The 19,107-nt window shown below is 47.5% G+C and overlaps 1 protein-coding gene across 3 annotated transcripts in view; it reads left to right on the top strand.

Annotated features, from left to right (window-relative positions):
* Positions 1 to 8,382: 8,382 nt before the first annotated feature.
* LOC140735692 (calsenilin-like) overlaps positions 8,383 to 19,107 on the top strand; it is a 173,037-nt gene continuing 162,312 nt past the window's right edge. The window contains exons 1-3 of one of the 3 annotated variants that reach the window (XM_073061066.1): positions 8,383 to 8,461; positions 11,269 to 11,386; positions 14,449 to 14,606. In XM_073061066.1, the coding sequence (XP_072917167.1) occupies positions 14,483 to 14,606 (124 nt within the window). In that variant the 5' untranslated portion in view covers positions 8,383 to 8,461; positions 11,269 to 11,386; positions 14,449 to 14,482. Of the gene's footprint in view, positions 8,462 to 11,268; positions 11,387 to 11,668; positions 12,100 to 14,448; positions 14,607 to 19,107 lie in introns of those variants that run through there. The other 2 variants (XM_073061076.1, XM_073061097.1) reach the window with 2 other exon arrangements.

Below are 19,107 nucleotides of genomic sequence, written 5' to 3'. Positions count from 1 at the left end.
CAGAAGACAGCAAATATGAAAGGAAAGAAACAATAAATAAATAGATAGATAGATAGATAGATAGATAGATAGATAGATAGATAGATAGATAGATAGATAGATAGATACTTTATTCATCCCCATGGGGAAATTCAACATTTTTTCCAATGTCCCATACACTTGTTGTAGCAAAACTAGTTACATACAATACTTAACTCAGTAAAAAATATGATATGCATCTAAATCACTATCTCAAAAAGCATTAATAATAGCTTTTAAAAAGTTCTTAAGTCCTGGCGGTTGAATTGTAAAGCCTAATGGCATTGGGGAGTATTGACCTCTTCATCCTGTCTGAGGAGCATTGCATCGATAGTAACCTGTCGCTGAAACTGCTTCTCTGTCTCTGGATGGTGCTATGTAGAGGATGTTCAGAGTTTTCCATAATTGACCGTAGCCTACTCAGCGCCCTTCGCTCAGCTACCGATGTTAAACTCTCCAGTACTTTGCCCACGACAGAGCCCGCCTTCCTTACCAGCTTATTAAGACGTGAGGCGTCCCTCTTCTTAATGCTTCCTCCCCAACACGCCACCACAAAGAAGAGGGCGCTCTCCACAACTGACCTATAGAACATCTTCAGCATCTCACTACAGACATTGAATGACGCCAACCTTGTAAGGAAGTACAGTCGACTCTTTATTAAATAAATTTATTAAATAAATAAATATTAAAGTGAGATGAAGAGTCCTTAAATTAAGTCCATTGGTTGAGGGGCATTTCAATGATGAGGCAGGTGAAACTGGAGAGACACTCAATTTGCTAAGCAGTATTTCCCTGGAGCACTGGATTGGAAACTTTGCCTTGGAAGTTATTCCATCTTGCTGGGATTTGTTCCACTGATTCTCTACTTAGTCTCTCCACATTCCTGTGGGACCATCCATTGTAGCTTGCTGACACGCGTCTCTCGTACAGTCACCGTGCTCCCATTGCTTGACCATTATCCTCCATCTCCATCCCAGCCACCCTGGGGTTCCTTTTGCTATCTTTGCACAGTGAACGGTGGCGGCACTCCATGACCACATCGCGAACTTTGAGGGAAGAGTTCAGCAGCCGAGGGAGAAAACACAAGCGCACGTCTTTAGTTCAAGATCAAATTCAAATTTATTGTCATTCAAACGTACACATGTATACAGCTAAATGAACCTTCGTGCCTCTGGAGTCAATTTGCAAAATACAGTACACACGCAGTACACATCCAATAAAGTGGCCACTGAGTGTATGTTTGTGGTCTTCCACTGCTGTAGCCCATCCACTTCAAGATTCGACATGTTGTGCATTCACAGATGCCATTCTGCACACCGCTGTTGTAACTTGAGGTTATTTGGGTAACTGGGTAACCTGTCAGCTTGAACCAATCTGACCGTCCTCCCAGACCCTTTTCATCAACAAGGCATTTTCACACACAGAGCTGCTCCTCATTGGATGCTCTCCACTATTCTCTGTAAACTCTAGAGGCTGTTGTGCATGAAAATCCCAGGAGATCAGCAGTTTCTGAGATACTCAAACCACCCCATCTGACACCAACAATCATTCCATGGTCAAAGTGACTTAGATCACATTTCTTCTCCATTCTGATGTTTGGTCTGAACAACAACTAAACTTCTTGACCATGTCTGCATGCTTTTATGCATCGAGTTGCTGCCACATGATTGGCTGATTAGATATTTACATGAGCGAGCAGGTGTACCTAATAAAGTGGCCACTGATGTTATGTTACAATCCAGCAGAAAATAGTATTTGCAGAAGTTCCTTAGTGGTATAGCCTGAAGATTAACAGGTTGCCATGACGTGGGAGGTGAATGTTTAAGTAAGACAGTAAAAGGTTACTGACACTATTATAATAAAACAAGTTGCCTGACAGAGATTTAGAGATGAATTATGGTTTCTCTTTGTTCTTCACTTAGTCTGCTGAGGGAAAATAAAATGTCTGAGCTGAGTTCACATCTTGTGTTTTGCTTTTTGGTGTAGGATGGCGAAGTTCAAAGTTCAAAGTAAATTTATTATCGAAGCAAGTACATGTCATCGTATTCTACCCTAAGATTCATTTTCCTGCAGGCAGTTACAGAAAAGGGAAATAAAGCAGAATTTATGATGAACTATACATAAACAAAGACTGACAAAACAACAATGTGAAAAGGAAGATGGGTAACAACGCAACCACCACCCTGCTGTAACTCTCCAATCTCTTTTCATCCGGGTGCCCTCTGGTCCTAGTCTCACTACTATAGGAAACATCCCCTTCATGTCCACTGCATCAACATTCAATGAGATTCCCCCTCACTCTTCTAAACTCTACTGAGTACAGGCCCAGAGCCATCAAGTGCTCCTCATACATTAACCCTTTAAGACATCTCTTTAGAGCAGAGATGAGGAGGAATTTCTTTAGCCAAAGGGTGGTGAATCTGTTGAATTTATTACCCAAGATGGTTGTGAAGGCCAAGCCATTGGGTATATTTAAAGCGGGAGTTGATAGGTTCTTGATTAGGAAAGGCATCAAAGGTTACAAAGAGAAAGTTCAAAGTAATATTATTGTGGAAGTACAAATACATCCTTCACTTTATTCAACCCTGAGATTCCTTTTCTTGTGGGCTTCCACAGTAAATACAAAAAACATAAGAGCATAAATGAAAGACTGCACCCGGCAGTCAATGTGCAAAAATCAACAAAATGTGCAAATAGAATTAGATAGATAAATAAATAAATATTGAGAACATGATTTGAAGAGCCCTTGAAAGTGTGTCCATATGTTCAGTGATGGGGCAAGTGAAATTGAGTGAAGTTACCCCTTTAGTTCAAGAGCCTGATGGATGAGGGGTAATAACTGTTCCTGAACCTGGTGGTGAGGGTACTTTCTTCCTACTGGCAGCAGCGAGAAGAGAGCCTGGACTGGATTGTGGGGGTCCGTGATGATGGATGCTGCTTTTCTGAGACAAGTCTCCACGTAAGTGTGCTCAGTGGTGGGGAGAGCTCTATCCCGATGGACTGGGCTGTATCCACTACGCTTTGGAGGACTTTCTGTTCCCATACCAGGCTGTGACGCAGCCAGTCAATATACTCTCCACTACACATCCATAGAATTTTGTGGAAGATTGAGAAGTCATGTCAAATCTTTGCAAACTTTTACGAAAGTAGAGGCACTGCTGTGCTTTCTTCATAATGGCACTTATGTGTTGGACCCAGAGGAGATCCTCTGAAGTGATAATACCAAGGAATTGACAGTTGCTGACCCTCTCCACCTCTGATCCCCCGATGAGGACTGGCTCACGGACCTCTGGTTTCCTCCTCCTGAAGTCAATAATCAGCTCCTCGGTCTTGCAAACGTTGAGCCTACAGGTTCATGCCAGTAGGCAAACTGGAGCAGGTCCAAGTCACTTCTCAGGCAGGGGTGCCAATCTTTACAAACGCTTTATCAGTGCGGATGTAAGAGCTACAGGACGGTGGTTGCTGAGGCAGGTCACCTGTATGTCACCTGTATGACAGGCCTGATTGCAGCAGGTGAGTACCTCAGGCTGACGAAGTGAAAGGTTAAAAATATCGGTCAACACTCCAGCTAGTTGATCAGCACAGGCCTTTAGTACTCGGCCAGGTACCCTGTCTGGGCCCAATGTTTTCCATGGGTTCACCCTCATGAGGGATGCTCTGACATTGTCCTCAGAGATTGGAATCACAGGGTCATTGGGGGCTATGGGAGTTCATGAAGGTACATCCATTTTCTGATGGTCAAAGCGAGCAGGGAGGCAGTGAGCTCACGTGGGAGTGAAGCCTTGTGGTCACTTGGTTTCACTTTGTAGGAGGTGATAGATTTCAAGCCCTGTCACAGCTGTCAAGCATCCTTCAGTGATTCGGGTTTGGTCCAGAATTGTCACTTTGCATGTGCGACGGCTTTCTGGAGATTGTACCTAAACTGCTTGTATTCTATTTGGTTGTCAGACCTGAATGCCACTGATCTGGCCCTCAGGAGACTGCAGATCTCACGGTTCGTCCAGGGCTTCTGGTTGTGGAGGACTCTGAATGATTTTGTGGGGACACACTTGTCTACGGCTGTTTTTATAAAGTCCATGACAACTGAGGTGTATTCGTTCAGATCCGCAGATGAGTCCTTAAACACGGCCCAGTCCACCGACTGGAAGCAATCCCGAAGCCGTTCCTCCGCCTCCCACGAGCTCCTTTTTGTTGTCCTTATCATTGGAGCCTTGATCTTCAGCCTCTGTTTGGATGTAGGGGAAAGGAGGGCAGCCAAGTGTTCAGATTCCCTGAAATGCAGAATAGTGAACGGTAGGCATTCCTAATCATAGTATAGCAGTGGCCGAGTGTGTTAGCCCCCAGTGCTGCATTGATGATAATTGGGCAGAAGATTTCTTCAAACAAGCATGGTTGATGACCCCAACAATGATCTGAAAGGTGTCGGGGTGGTTTACTGATGGTGGTACTCAGTATCTCAAGTGTCTGCTTAACTTTGGCCTTTGGCAGTATGCAAACCGCAGTCAGGATCAAGGGAAAACAGGGTTGAGAGGGAAAATAAATCAGCCATGGTGGAATGGTGGAAAAGACTTGATGGGCCTCATGACTTGATTCTGCTCCTATCTCTTATGGTCTTATGCCTCAAACTAACCTCATTTCCTGCTCCCACCTGCAGACTCTTTGAGAGAGCCTTGTTCTTCCTGCCTCTAGTATCTCACCTCCAGCTCCGGTAAACATCTTTCTTCTGGAGAAAAAAAATTCAGCTGGAACTCCATTCTTCATCAATCTGCTTTCAGAAGTCCCCGAACGTAGCAGCGATCAGTGAGAGACGGGCCAATTCACTTTTGATTTATTTGCCTTTGTTCACTAATTTGACCGTAAGGCCACAAGACATACAGGTACCGTTTGTGCCTGTTGGCGCATGGCCAAGTGGTTAAGGTGTTTGTCTCGTGATCTGAAGGTTGCTAGATCGAGCCTTGGCTGAGGCTGCGTGTGTGTCCTCGAGCAAGGCACTGAACCACACACACATTGCTCTGTGACGACACCAGTGCCAAGCTGTATGGGTCCTAATGCGCTTCCCTTGGACAATATCGGTGGCATGGAGAGGGGAGACTTGCAGCTTGGGCAACTGTCAGTCTTCCATTAAAAAAACCTTGCGCCTGGAAATCAAGGTGCAAATCCATGGTCTAGCGACTAACAGAGGCCTATTGCTAAGGTGTTTAAGACTTTTTCACAGTTCTATAGTAATTTTATTGCACTGTACTGTTGCCACCAACAGAAGACAAATTTCATGGCATACGTGAGTGATGATAAACCTGATTCTGATCTGGGTCTCTGCTGTGGACTGAGAGTGGGAAGGGGAACAGGAAGAGGGGAATCACGGTTGGGAAAAGGGACAGGAAGAGGGGAATCACGGTTGGGAAAAGGGGAAGGGAACGGGGAGGCAGCGGGAAGCACCAGACATTCTGTAATGATCAATAAAGCAATTGTTTGAAATCAAGTGACCTTGTCTGGTGTCTCAGGGCTGGGTGTGTGTCTGCGCACGTGCCAGCCCCCACCCATGGCACTCCTTCTCTGTCAGCCCTCCCTTGGCGCACCACCCTCGCCATTCCAACGTCCTTTGCTCCCGTCAGATTTACAAACTTGCTCTCCGCTCCACATTGGCAGAACTGGGCTGCTCCGTCACGGCTGATTTATTCATCTTCTCATCCTCACTCCTCTGTCTTCTCCTTCCTCCTAGTTACTGCAGCAATGATCAGAGGGACGTACGGCTCATGAAACTACTCAGTGTCCTGGAGTCAAGTTAAGGGTCGTACACTTGAGCCTGAAACAAAGATAAGGAAGGCTGGTATGAAGACAAAGCTTTAATAAAGATGAGATTTATCTGTCACATGTACATGACATTGAAACATAGAGCGAAATGCATCGTTTGCGTCAACAACCAACGCAGTCCGAGGATGTGCTGGGGGCAGCCCGCCAGTGTCACCACACTTCCAGCACCAGCATAGCGTGCCCGTGCCTCACTAACCCTGACCCGTACATCTTTGGGTGGTAGGAGGAAACCCACAGGGTCACAGGGAGAATGTACAAACTCCTTACAGATGGCGGCGGGGGTACTGAACCCCAATCTCCGACTGCTGCTGCTTTGAAGAGTTATGCTAACAACCGTGCTACTGAGCCAGCCTCCAAATTCCTAAATGTCACAACGTCCGGATGTCAGTGGCGTTTCACACTCTTCAGAACTGAAGACTTGACCACACGGAGTCTGGGGTCTCGTATGGACCGGATAGTAGATCTCCTTCCCTGGAGGGCTTCAGAGAACAGGATCTAACCTTAAAGTACTTCTATTCGCAGATATATTTAATTAACTACTTACTTGCTTATTTAATATAACTACTTCAGCTACCACTGTGACAGGATTGGAACTCACTTCTGACAGATTGCTGGTCCTCTAACAATAACTGCTGTCCCACCACACTATTCCAAACACTGCCTGTGGAGCTATAATTAATACTTCGATTGGGATGCTAATGGTGCTCTATAAGGCATTGATCAGGCTGCGTTTGGAATACCGTGAGCAGCTTTGGGCCCGCAATGTCAGCTGTAGATGCTAGCTTCTGAAAGCAGGGCTTGTGTCTGACGACGAGGAACGGCCCGAGGTTGGGAAGTTTAAGTGCCAAACGAGATTGAAAAGGTCAGGGTGTCAGGGATTGGCTGGTTCAGCTCACTGCTCTGTGGGGTTTACTCGTCTCTGTGCTAACCTGGGCCTGTGGCCTGCAACTAATAGGCTCCTGGACCGGCTACAGCGATGGCCGGCTTCGTGGCTGTGGACTCACTCTCGTGAACTTCGGTTCCGAATATTATTTGCTTACTTTTGTTTTTCTCAGCACACTGAGTGTTTGACAGTCTTCTTCTTTTGAATGGGCGTTTGGAGTTCCTTTGTTCCACGGCTGCCTGTAAGGAGACGAATCTCAAGACTGTATACAGTGTACATGCATACATTGATCAGGAATGTACTTTGAACTTTGAACTTTGTACTTGGCCTGACCTGCTGAGTTCCTCTTCATTTTGTGTGTGTTCCCTCCAACAAAAGAAACACAGACGTTCGGTGCTAGACCAGTCAAATCACAACTGCAACTGACATGGGAGACAGTGCCGACCCAGTGCTGGTCTTGCGGCTCGTAAACGGGCCCGCAGAGACTAAACTCTCAGCACAGTCAGCATCGAAATCGATGGACAGCCGAAGGAGGTGTGTGTTCCTCCGCATTTCCAGCACCTGGTGTTTAAGAAAGGTTGTGTTGGCAGGGACCAGAGGAGGCTCTCGGGAATGATCCCACGAATGAAATGGTTAATGTACGAGGAGTGTTTGATGGCTCTGGGCCTGTCCTCGCTGGAGACTAGAAGAATGAGGGATTTCACTGAAGCCTTCAAAATATTGAAAGTCCTGGACAGAGTGGACATGGAAAGGATGTTTCCTATAGTTGGAGAGTCTAGGACCAAAAGGTATAGCCTCAGAATAGAAGGGAATTCCTTCCGATGAGATGAGGAGGAATTTCTATAGGCAGATGATGGTGAATCTGTGGAATTCATTGCCGTAGACGGCTGTGGAGGCCAGCTCATTGGGTATATTTAAAGGGGAGGTTGAGAGGCTCTTGATTAGTAAGGGCATCAAAGACTATGGAGAGAAGGCAGGAAAATAGGATTGAGAGGGATAATAAATCAGCTATGATGGAACGGCAGAGCAGACTCGATGGGCCGAATGGCCCGATTCTGCACCTATGGGTGCTTGAGAACCTGCATGTCTTAGGGATGGGGGAGAAACCAGAGTTCTGGGAGCAGCTGACGCGGTCGTAGGAAGAACGTGCGAACTCTCCACCCAGGACCATTAGGCTCAAAGAAGAGCCGGGAACTGATTTTGCTCCTTCAGGTCACGTATCTGTTCGATTATGACCCGGGGCGTGAAATCCAACATTATCTTTAATAACCTTCCCAGTGAGAATTGCCCAGCCTACTGGCTATACTTCTTACAGCTGCAGACACAATCCTCGTCAGGGCATAGCACGCGGTGATTTAAACACGACCCCACCCTCAAAATAAATCTCAAAAATGTAACGCATCTTAACTGCATCTGTTGAAAGCATGTAAAAGTTCCAAAAATATCGGCAGCATTCCACATCACTAAAGCAAACAATCGTTCAACTGTAATTGTCATACATGAGTACACATGAATGCAACAGCATTCCTCCAGGGCCAAGGTGCAATCGTTTATAAGCACCTTGAAAAAATGTTTAGAATTTAAAACAATTTTCAACACTTAAAAGGTAAATGAAAAAGTTCACTGGAAATTATTTTTATAACTTCTTGAAAAGAATTAGAAGAATATGGATTTAACCACGTTCACCCTGCGCCCATGTGGGTTTCTGCTGGCCGCTTCACTTTCCTCCCACGTTTCAAAAACGTACGGGTTAGTAAGCTATTATAATTTAATTACTATATTAATATTTTAATTACTATTATATTTTAGTAATTTTTATAACTTCTTGAACTGCCCCCCAGACAACGTCCCCTCCAATTTGTAATGACCTGTAAGCATAAAAATCTTGTGTAGTGCAACTTTTTGTCCAGTGACAACTGGATTTTACATATGGAAGTATTCATTTTAACAGCCAGCAAAACGCTATCAATAAGAACTTTGATTTTCTCTAGCTTTTGTTTGTTTTCACTCTCATTCATCTGCACTTCTCGGAATGGATACCTTTAGCAGACCTGTAGTGGGCAATGAAGAACATTCACGCAGCAGCATCATCCATACGTGACGTTCTTGCTAAACGATGCTTTAGAAAGTCAGGTTTCCAAGTATCACTCCACTTTTCCCCACCAGCAAATTCTCCAGCAGCTTTTGCATCGCAACAATACATGCAGGTAACACCATTTTCTGTATTGAACATACTTCTCGTAGCTGCATGTTTCTGACCTCACAAGCTTTCAGCGTAGTTGTTTCTCTGAATCTTCTGCTCAGCCTGAGAACTTGACTTTGAGAGAAGAGGAAGAACTTTGGGAGCTGCACTCCGATCATGTATTCAAGATGAGATTTACTGACCTGCCCCCGGACTAGTTCTGGATTTCCGTCAAAGAAGAGTATCCTGCCATTCGTGGGAAAGCAATGAACATTTTGCTACAGTTTTCAACTTCTTACAAGCTTTTCCTTGTTTAACAAGCATCAAGGGCAAGGATAGACATTGTCTCATTTCAGTTGAAGGTGAAATCCCTGTGTGTGCTTATCTCAGGTTTGACTCAGAATTGGGAAATTTACTATGTTTGCCTTCTGAGGTTTTAAAATTTATGAAAGGGAAAGAAAGAGATTAATTTCAAGAAAGGTGAGCCAAAAAATTTAATCTCTACTCAAAAGAGCATTGACAATTATTTTTGGATTATTATATCTACAACTTACTGATCACACTGAGGTACTGGGATCTGTAGATACAATAATTTTTATGCAGGGGTTCCCTGAGACCTGAAAATTATTTCAAGGGTTCCTTCAGGGCAAATGTTTGGGAGAAACCGGTGGCAGTGGTTTACAAGTAGTGTGACACATTTTCTGGTTTGAGAGCCCGTAGCACTGCTTCAGTCTTCTCTTGTAACTTACGTAAGCCACGCTCGTCAGTGACACGTCCACAAAACGAGATTTCATTCTTGAAAAACTCACATTTCTCTCACAGACCATAGTCACTCAGCCTGGTAAACACTTTACCAAGGCTCTGGAGGTGCACGTCATCGTTCTGGCCAGTCACGATGATGTCATCAAGGTAACATTATGTCAGTCAAGGTAATATTGTGTTCCTGGGATGTCTTGGAGCACTTGGGCCATTGCCCTTGCTGGAACTCATGAGACACCAAAGGTGAGATGATTATACTGGAACAGTCCCTTGTGAGGAACTTCCTGCTTGACTCCTCAATCTCCACTTGCAGATAGGCTTGTGATGAGTCAAACTTTGAAAACTTCTCTCAGCCTGCCAAAGATTCAAAAATGTCTTCTATTCGTGGCAGGGGTTTCTGCACAGTCTGCAGTACTGCGTTGACAATCACCTTAAAGAGACCGTCTCAACAGGGCACACAAAATCAGAAGAGCCCGGGCATATTCTATGACAGTCTTGGAGTCCAAAATACTCCCCATCAGTTGATCCCCCAAAATTTTGTGAGTTACAAACTCAATACAAAACTTAGCAAACATAATTCCCTAATTGTCCCATTACCACTTGGTCATCTATATTATTTTATTTAGAGATTGCCCACCTAATCAAAGGACAATTTACAATGACCAATTAACATACTAACGGTCTGTGAGAGGAAACTGGAGCACCTTGAGGAGACCCACATGATCATGGGGAGAGCGCGCAAACTCCTCACAGCTGACGCCGCCGGAATTGAACTCTGAACGCCGACACCCCGAGCTATGAGAGTGTTGCACTAACCGCTACACTACCGTGCTGCCTAGAGAGCTGCACAGCATAGAATTAGGCCCTTCGGCCCATCCTGCACATGCTGTATCTACCTACACTGACTCCACTTAACTGCAATAGGTCCACGGCCTTCTACACCTCGGTGATTCAAGTACTTCTTCAGCAGCTTCTTAAGTGTCAGTCTTTGCTACCACCACCACCCTTAAAAAACCTTTCCTCTCTCTCTCTCTCTCTCTCTCTCTCTCTCTCTCTCTCTCTCTCTCTCTCTCTCTCTCCTCTCTCTCTCTCTCTCTCTCTCTCTCTCTCTCTCTCTCTCTCTCTCCCTCCCTTCCTTTCTCTCTCTTACACGCTCTCACACTCTCCCTCTCCCTCTCTCTCTCCCTCTCTCCCCCTCTCTGTCTTTCACTCTCTCCCTCTCACTCTATTTTCCCCTCTCTCTGACACGCACTCTCTCTGTCTCTCTCTCTCTCTCTCTCTCTCTCTGCTGACTCCAGGCAGACCTCTGCCCACCTGGATCCACCTATCTCTCACCTGCTCCTTCCTCAACCCGACCCCCTCACCTCTCAACACCGCCACCCCACTTTCACTCTCGACCTTCAGGCCTGATGCTGAGTCTCCACCGTCCCTCCGCCTCCACGGATGCTGTCCGATGCCACCAGGTTCCTCCATCGGTTTGTTTGGGGTAATTTTCAGGGTCTATAGTTTTGCAGTGAGAATGAGTGGGCAACACTTCCTGAGGGCTATCACCGGCATGTTGGACTGAATGGCCTCCTATTTCTTTTTTTGAGCTTCTGACTGCCCCCTGTTACAGCTGACTGACACCGTGATGCAGACCGGTGACACAGAGTCACAGGCAGAGGCTGGCATCAGGATTACTGAGGCTGCTCTCTGGGGATCGGTGTGAAGCAGGACCCAGGACTCATTGTCGGGTAAGAATTTCCGCTCTGTCGTGATCGGTTGGGACAACAACATCACCGTTCGCTCAACACTACCCCTTCCTGCGGAGAAATATCTGTCAGTGTCAGTGTCAGCGGCTTCCTGCTTCACAGGCCGTCCACGTTTCCAGCCTGGCAGAGCAGCAAGCCCTCTGTTCTAAATTTAGATTTATTCCCAACGGGAGAAGCTCCTGCTTGTCGTGTTCATGAAGAATTCTCCAATCCCTCCTATCCCATCTTCCGGAACTTAAATACTGTGATGCAGAATCAGTCCTCCCTCCCAACAGCATTTTATCTCTCTCTGTCTCACTGTCTTTGCCTCTCTCTGTCTCTCTCCCCCTCTCTCTCTGCCTCTGTCTATCTTTGCCTCTCTCTCTGTCACTCTCTCCCTCTCCCCCTCCTTCTCCCTCTCTCCCTCTCTCTCTCCCCTTTCTCCGTGTCCTACTCTCTCCCTCTCTCAACCCCTCTCTTTCTCCCATCTCCCTCTCCCTCTCATCCTTTCCCCCTCAATTCTCTTCTTACTCTGCCTCTCATCCCCACTTTGCTCTCTACACCCACTCTACCTCTCTCCCTCAGAATCCTCTGTGTCCTCTCAAGCCTGCCTCTCTCCCCTCTCTTCACCCCTCTCTAGTGCTACTCCTACCCGGAGTAACACTGGTCCCCCACCTCCCCAGCAGTGACCAGCCGACGTCAGACACCAGCCACAGGTGAGCATTGAAAGGGGACGGGGAGGTGGGGCAGAGAGCTCTCAGCTCCTAGACACTAGGCCTCACTCCCCAGTGCTGGAGTAGTTTTACAGTGAAATTCAGAAGCAGATTCATTATCACTTACAAGGTGTGGAATTTCATTCTTTGTGGCAGCAGGTAAGGGGAGCCATTAGACGGGGTGGGGGTTTGGGGGTTTGAAGGGGAGGGGGAAAAGTAGGGTGATTCGAAATGAAGGGCTCTGCAACTCTCCAAAGCCACTCACACGAAACGCTGGAGAAACTCAGCAGGCCAGGCTGCATCTACGCAAATGAATAAACAGTCGATGTTTCAGGTTGAGACCCGTCATCAGGACCGGACAGGAAGCCGGAAGGTGCCAGAATAACAATGTTGGGGGGAGGGGAGGGAGGATAGCGGGAAGGCGATGGGTGAAGTCAGGTGGGTGGGAAAGGTCAAGGGCTGGAGAAGAGGGAATCTGATAGGAGAGGAGAGTGGACCATCGGAGAAAGGGAAGGCAGGTGAGGAGAAGAAGTAAGAGGCAAGAGTGGGGAATAGTGGAAGAGGGGCAGGAGAGGGTTTCTTTCACCTGAAAGGAGAAATCAATACTCATGCCGTCAGGTTGGAGGCTACCCAGACGGAATATAAGGTGTTGTTCCTCAATCCTGAGGGTGGAGTCACCGCAACAAAGGAGGAGACCGTGGAGCGACATGTCGGAGTGGGAATGGGAGTGGGAATGGGAGTGGGAATGGGAATGGGAATGGGAGTGGGAATGGGAGTGGGAATGGGAATGGGAATGGGAGTGGGAGTGGGAATGGGAATGGGAATGGGAATGGGAATGGGAGTGGGAATGGGAATGGAAATGGGAGTGGGAATGGGAGTGGGAATGGGAATGGGAGTGGGAGTGGGAGTGGGAATGGGAATGGGAATGGGAATGGGAGTGGGAATGGGAATGGGAGTGGGAGTGGGAATGGGAATGGGAGTGGGAATGGGAATGGGAATGGGAGTGGGAGTGGGAGTGGGAATGGGAATGGGAATGGGAATGGGAGTGGGAATGGGAGTGGGAGTGGTAATGGGAATGGGAGTGGGAATGGGAATGGGAATGGGAGTGGGAATGGGAATGGGAATGGGAGTGAGAATGGGAATGGGACTGGGAGTGGGAATGGGAATGGGAATGGGAGTGGGAGTGGGAGTGGGAATGGGAGTGGGAATGGGAATGGGAATGGGAATGGGAATGGTTGGCCAGCAGGAAACTCTGCTTTTGGAGATGAAGCGGAGGTGTCTGACGAAGCACTAATGATCAAAGGGCTTCTTAAATGAAACTGTTGTACTGTACCTGTCTCAAACACTTCCAACTACTCAGCACCCTCTGCATGAAAAAATCGCCCCTCGGGTCCCTTTAAAGTCTCTTCCCTCTCACCTATCCCCTCTGGTTTTGATCTGATTGATCGATTGATTGAGATACGGTGTGGATTAGGCCTTCCAGTCCTTTGAACTGCGCCGCCCCGCAACCCCTGATTTAATCCTAGCCTAATCACTGAATAATTTACAGTGACCAATTAACCCACCAACCGATACGTCTTTGGTCTGTGGGCGGAAACCCGAGCACCCGGAGGAAACCCACGTGATCACAGGGAGAAACAAACTCCCTGTACAAACTCCTTACAGGTAACGTTGGGGTAAAGATCGTTCTCCATCCCCCTCATGTACGCCTCTTATTACTATAAGATCAGTCATGATCATACGAATGCTAGAATGGGTTAGAAGGGCTGACTGGTCTACTCCTGCTCCTACGTTTCCTGGTAACGGGTTCACGGTTCCCAAATGTGCACGGGAGCAGATTCTGCTTTTCAGCCTCAGGAGCTCGATCGGAACCCCTGTGGCTCAAGAGAATGCAGATGCTGAAATCCTGAGTGAAAAACTGGAGGAGGTGCTCAGCGGGTCAGGCAGCCTCTGTGGAGAGAGGTCCATTCCAGTCTGCCCTAAGCATCAAACGTCCATTTCCCCCCCCCCCCCCCAACGTCAAAGCTTCGGGCCAAGGTCCTGAATCGGGAATGAGAGTTCAGGCCGGAGCACTCTTCACCTCCTCCCTCCCCACCGCTCAGTGCCCAAGCAGTCCATCCAGGCGAGGCAACACTTCGCTCGGGGTCACCTGGTGCTCCTGGAGCTGCTTCCTCTACATCGCGAGACCCGACGTGGATTAGAGCACTGCTTCAGCGAGCACCCTCGCTCTGTCCGCCGCAGCGGGCAGGATTTACCTGTGGCCACCTATCTTAATCCAGATGTTTGATTAAAAGCAGGTAAGGGGTGGCGCTGGGTTGCAATAACACGGACTGTTTGTGCCGCCAATCGCAGGTCAGAGGGCAGCCATCTTGGACACTCCGCCACAATGGAAGAACCCGTGCTGAAGAAAAGCCCCGCGGCCTGGCAAAGGCCTGAAATCGCCAGGAAAGCTGTGATGGAGTGCTGCCTGATGAAGTGGATCCTCAGTCGGGCAATTCCACACGGAACAGGTAGGATATTTGATTGAGATACAGACGGGGCAGGCCCTTCCTGCCCAGCAACCCCCCAGTTTAACCCTCGCCTAATCACAGGACAATTTACAATCACCAATTAACACATCAACTGGTACGTCTTTGGACTGTGGGAGGAAACTGGAGCACCCGGAGGAAACTCGCACCGTCATGGGGAGAACGTAAAACTCCTTACAGGCCGTGCCACCAAATGTAGGTGTGTGATGCCACAGCGCTTAGACTGTCTGCCACCGAGGGCAGTCGAGAGAGACAGGACAGGCTGTCTCTCATCAGCATCATGTGCCACGTTGTATGATCATGGGAGAGGATTTAATGAGAATCAGAATCAGGTTTATTATCACTGACGTGTGTCATGAAATTTTAAAGAGGGATTAGCTGGATTGGTTGCAAGTATATCGAACTATACAGTGAAATGCGTCATTTGTGTCCAATCAAGTCAGCAAGGATTGCGCTGGGGGCACCCACACTTCCAGTATCAACATAGCACGTCCACAACGTACCAACTCTAACCTGTACGTCTTTACGGCGTGGCAGGAAACCTGAGCACCCATGCAAAACCCACACGGTCACGAGGATTTCACGTAATATTCCTTACAGTCAACGGCAGGAATCGAACCTTGATCTTACAGCTGGCTCTGTCAGAAGCGGGTGTGTTAACCACTACACTACACTGCTACCCCACTTGCTCTGCTGCGTTATGCGACATTCACAGTTCTCGCTAACTTCAGGCAGGAGGTATGGGAGCCTTAGGCCCCACACCATCAGTTTCAGCAGCAGTTATTACCCCTCAACCATCAGACTCGATCCAGAGGGGGAGAACTTCACTCGACTTCACTTGCTCCATCACTGAACTGTTCCCACAACCTATGGACTCACTTTCAAGGACTCTTCATCTCATGTTCTCGATATTTATTGCTTATTTATTTATTCATTATTCTTTTTATATTTGCACAGTTGTTGTCTCTGGCACATTGGTTGTTTGTCCTTCCTACTGGGTGCGGTATAATTGATTCTATTGTGTTCTATTGTGTGCATGCCCACAAGAAAACAATCTCAGGATTGTATTTGGTGACGCATATGTACCATGATCCTCCAAAAGGACCACAGTCTTGTCATAGGGTTTTGAGGCTTGTGTGCCTCAATGACCCGAAGAGCTGTGTTGGCTGGAGCCAGGGGTTTACGCTTTGGCTCTTGGTAGGGTCACCCATGCCAAACAGGTCAAAGGGTAGAGGTCAGACTAAGAGTGGTCCACTGGTTTTCCAGGTTTGGCGTCCAGCTCAAGTCTAACAACCCTGACTGGTAAAACAAATACTTAACTTTTAAAAAATATCTGTGGTCTCTTGCATATTCTTTGTTGTTAATGTTGCAAAGTCTGTGCAGGCTGGGTATATTTTATCGAAGATTGCCCTGTCATTCATGTGAGCTCGCACATCTTGGCTTCTGTGTCTCCCACAGGATCTGACAATAAAGGCTGGGGAAATCTTGTTGCTGAGGGTCACAATAAAAGTCTAAGCATCAGGTTCTTCTTCAGCCTTTCCCTTTTCCACCTATCACCGCCCATCTTCTCATCTCATTCCCTCCCCCCCGCACTAACCTGGTCTCACCTCTCACCTGCCAGCTGGTATGCCTCCCCCTCCCTCCAATCCTCTTACTCTGGCTTCTTCCCCCTTCCTTTCCAGTCCTGATGAAGGGTCTCGGCCCAAAATGTCGACTGTTTATTCCCCTCCACAGACGCTGCCTGTTCTGCTGAGCTCCTCCAGCATTTTGTGTGTGTTGCTCTCACTTTTCGTTTACTGCCTCTCCGCTTTCACCACTGACCTCGACAACTGATGTAAAACGGCGTCCTCAGTTTAACCATCAACACCTCTAATTATTCTCACAAAACTCCTCACAATTTCCAAGCCTCCTGCAAACTCCCCCTTCTCTCAGGAGGGTAATTCCAGCTTCTCCGATCAATACTTCCAGCTGCAATTCCTCGTCCCTGGATGAAACACGGCAGCGTAATGGCCAGCGCGATTCTGTAGCAGCTCGGGGCATGCTGGAGTTCCCAGATCAACTCCGGTGCCACCTGTAAGCAGTTTGAACGTACTCCTAGTGGAAGACATGGGATTCCTCTGCACGCTCCGGTTTCCTCCTGCAGTAAGCACACATACCTGTTAAAGGGTTAATTGTTCATCGTAAACTATCCTGCGATTAGGCTCAGAGTGGTGCAGGACGTCGGGCTGGAAGGGACAGTTCCGTACTGCATCTCTAAATAAATAAAACCGAGAATAATTCTCTGAAAAACCTTTGCCTCCCCTTCAGTGTAAGACAAGGTACTAGACACAAGGTCTCTTTTCCCTCTCCTTCAGTGTAAGACGAGGTATTGGGCACAACCTGCAGTCTTGTAAATCTCTCTGTCAGGTCTCAGCGAGCTGACTACACTTCAAAGATTCATAGTATCAAAGTACGTATGCAGTAAATAACCCTGAGATTCATCTTCCTCACAGACAGGCACAAGGAGAGCTGTGGATCTATGGAATGCTCTGCCTCAGAAGGCAGTGGAGGCCAGTTCTCTGGATGCTTTCAAGGAAGAGTTAGATAGAGCTCTTAAAGATAGCTGGGTCAAGGGATATGGGGAGAAGGCAGTGACGGGGTACTGATTGTGGATGATCAGCCATGATCACAGTGAATGGCGGTGCTGGCTCGAAGGGCCGAATGGCCTACTCCTGCACCTATTGTCTATTGTCTAAAACAAAGAAGCAACATTAAAAGCACCTCCACGTGCAAACGACAACAAAAAAAAATGAGCAAGAAACACAGAATATAAAGCAGAGTATCAAAAGAGTCCAGGCATATTCAGTTTGGTGGTCATTATCTACGGCCAACCCGTTCAAAATCACCCAAAACGGCAACAGAAAAAGGAGTGGCCAGAGACCAGAAACACATCGGAACGTGAACTACAGAGTCCGATCCACAAACCACGGTAACTAAACCTTTCCCAACACCCAGGACTCCGGCACCACCCTCCAACAGCATCGGGGGAGATTGGCTATAGAATTGGAGGGGCTGAATTGAGCGAGGAAACCCCTGAATTACTGTAGTAGTGACCTACCCGGGGGGTGGGGGCACACAAGTGCAGCTGTCCTATTGCTTTTATGAATCGGAATCCAGTTTAATATCACCAGCACGTCATAAGATTTGCTAACTTTGCGGCTGCAACAGAATGCAATGGCATAAAAGGAAATAATCGTAATAGGAAAGGAGAAAATGGAATTTAACACAATGTCTATGAATGGAATGGAAAGGCACTGCGTGGTTTATTTTTGCAAATAAAGTTTATTTCCGCTAAAGAAATCCTAGAACTGAGCAGCCCAGGAATGGCCTCCACTCACCACATGCTGAATGAACTCAGTGGTATGTTTTGTGACTTCAGAACGTTAAACTAACTCAAAGGAAGGCACGGGGTTTCATATCACCTGGGTCAAGGCATATGCAGTTCACGTATTTTTACATATAAACTGTAGTGAATTATTTAAACGAACAAGAATGCTTAAACAACAATATATTTACAATACTGTATTACTGAAATATTAAATACACAGCACTCAGCAGGTCAGGCAGCATCACTGGAGGAGAACACACCGTCGACGTTTCGGGCCGGGGCCCTTCATCGGGACTGAGAAGGAAGGGGGAAGGAGGCAGAGTAAGAAGTGGGGGAGGAGGGGAGGGAATGTGAGCTGCAAGTGATAGGTGAAACCAGGAGAGGGGAAGGTGGGTGAGACGAAGTAAGAAGCTGGGAGGTGACAGGTGGAAGAGGTAAAGTGCTGAAGAAGGAGGAATCTGATAGGAGAGGATAGTGGGCGTGGAGAAAGGGAAGGAGGAAGGGCACCAGAAGAAACATTCTAGTCCTAGTGGAGATGTTGCCTGTTTTGCTGAGTTTCTCCAGCATCTTGCGTGAGTTGCTCAAGATTTCCAGCATCTGCAGTCCTGACGAAGGGTCTCGGCCCGAAACGTCGACAGTGCTTCTTCCTATAGACGCTGCCTGGCCTGCTGTGTTCCACCAGCATTTTGTGCGTGTTGCTTGAATTTCCAGCATCTGCAGGTTTCCTCGTGTCTGCAGAGACTCCTGTGTTACAGAAATGGACAGTTCTAGCCCACCTGAGATTAGATTGGATCTATTTGTCACATGTACATTCCTCATTTCCCACTTGTAGCAAAACGCTACATTACGTACGTCGAAGCCCTGAAGCCAACACAGTCCAAAGACTGGCCACAAGTGTGGCCATGCTCGAGGTGTGACATCGCATGCCCACAACACACTCAGCTGAACCCGTAGGTCATTGGACTGTGGAGGAAACCCACACAGTCATGGGGAGAGCATACAAACTCCTTACGGACAGCAGTGGGAATCGAACCCTGATCTGTGAAGTGTCATGTTAGCTGCTACGCTACCGTGCTGCGTCACACCCGTACTGACACCGATGCCTATCAGCGGCTC

Source organism: Hemitrygon akajei, chromosome 1 (genome assembly GCF_048418815.1).
Source record: "Hemitrygon akajei chromosome 1, sHemAka1.3, whole genome shotgun sequence".
NCBI classification, from domain to species: domain Eukaryota; kingdom Metazoa; phylum Chordata; class Chondrichthyes; order Myliobatiformes; family Dasyatidae; genus Hemitrygon; species Hemitrygon akajei.
The sequence above is the reverse complement of the archived record's forward strand: the minus strand, read 5'-3'. Positions and strand labels throughout refer to the sequence as shown.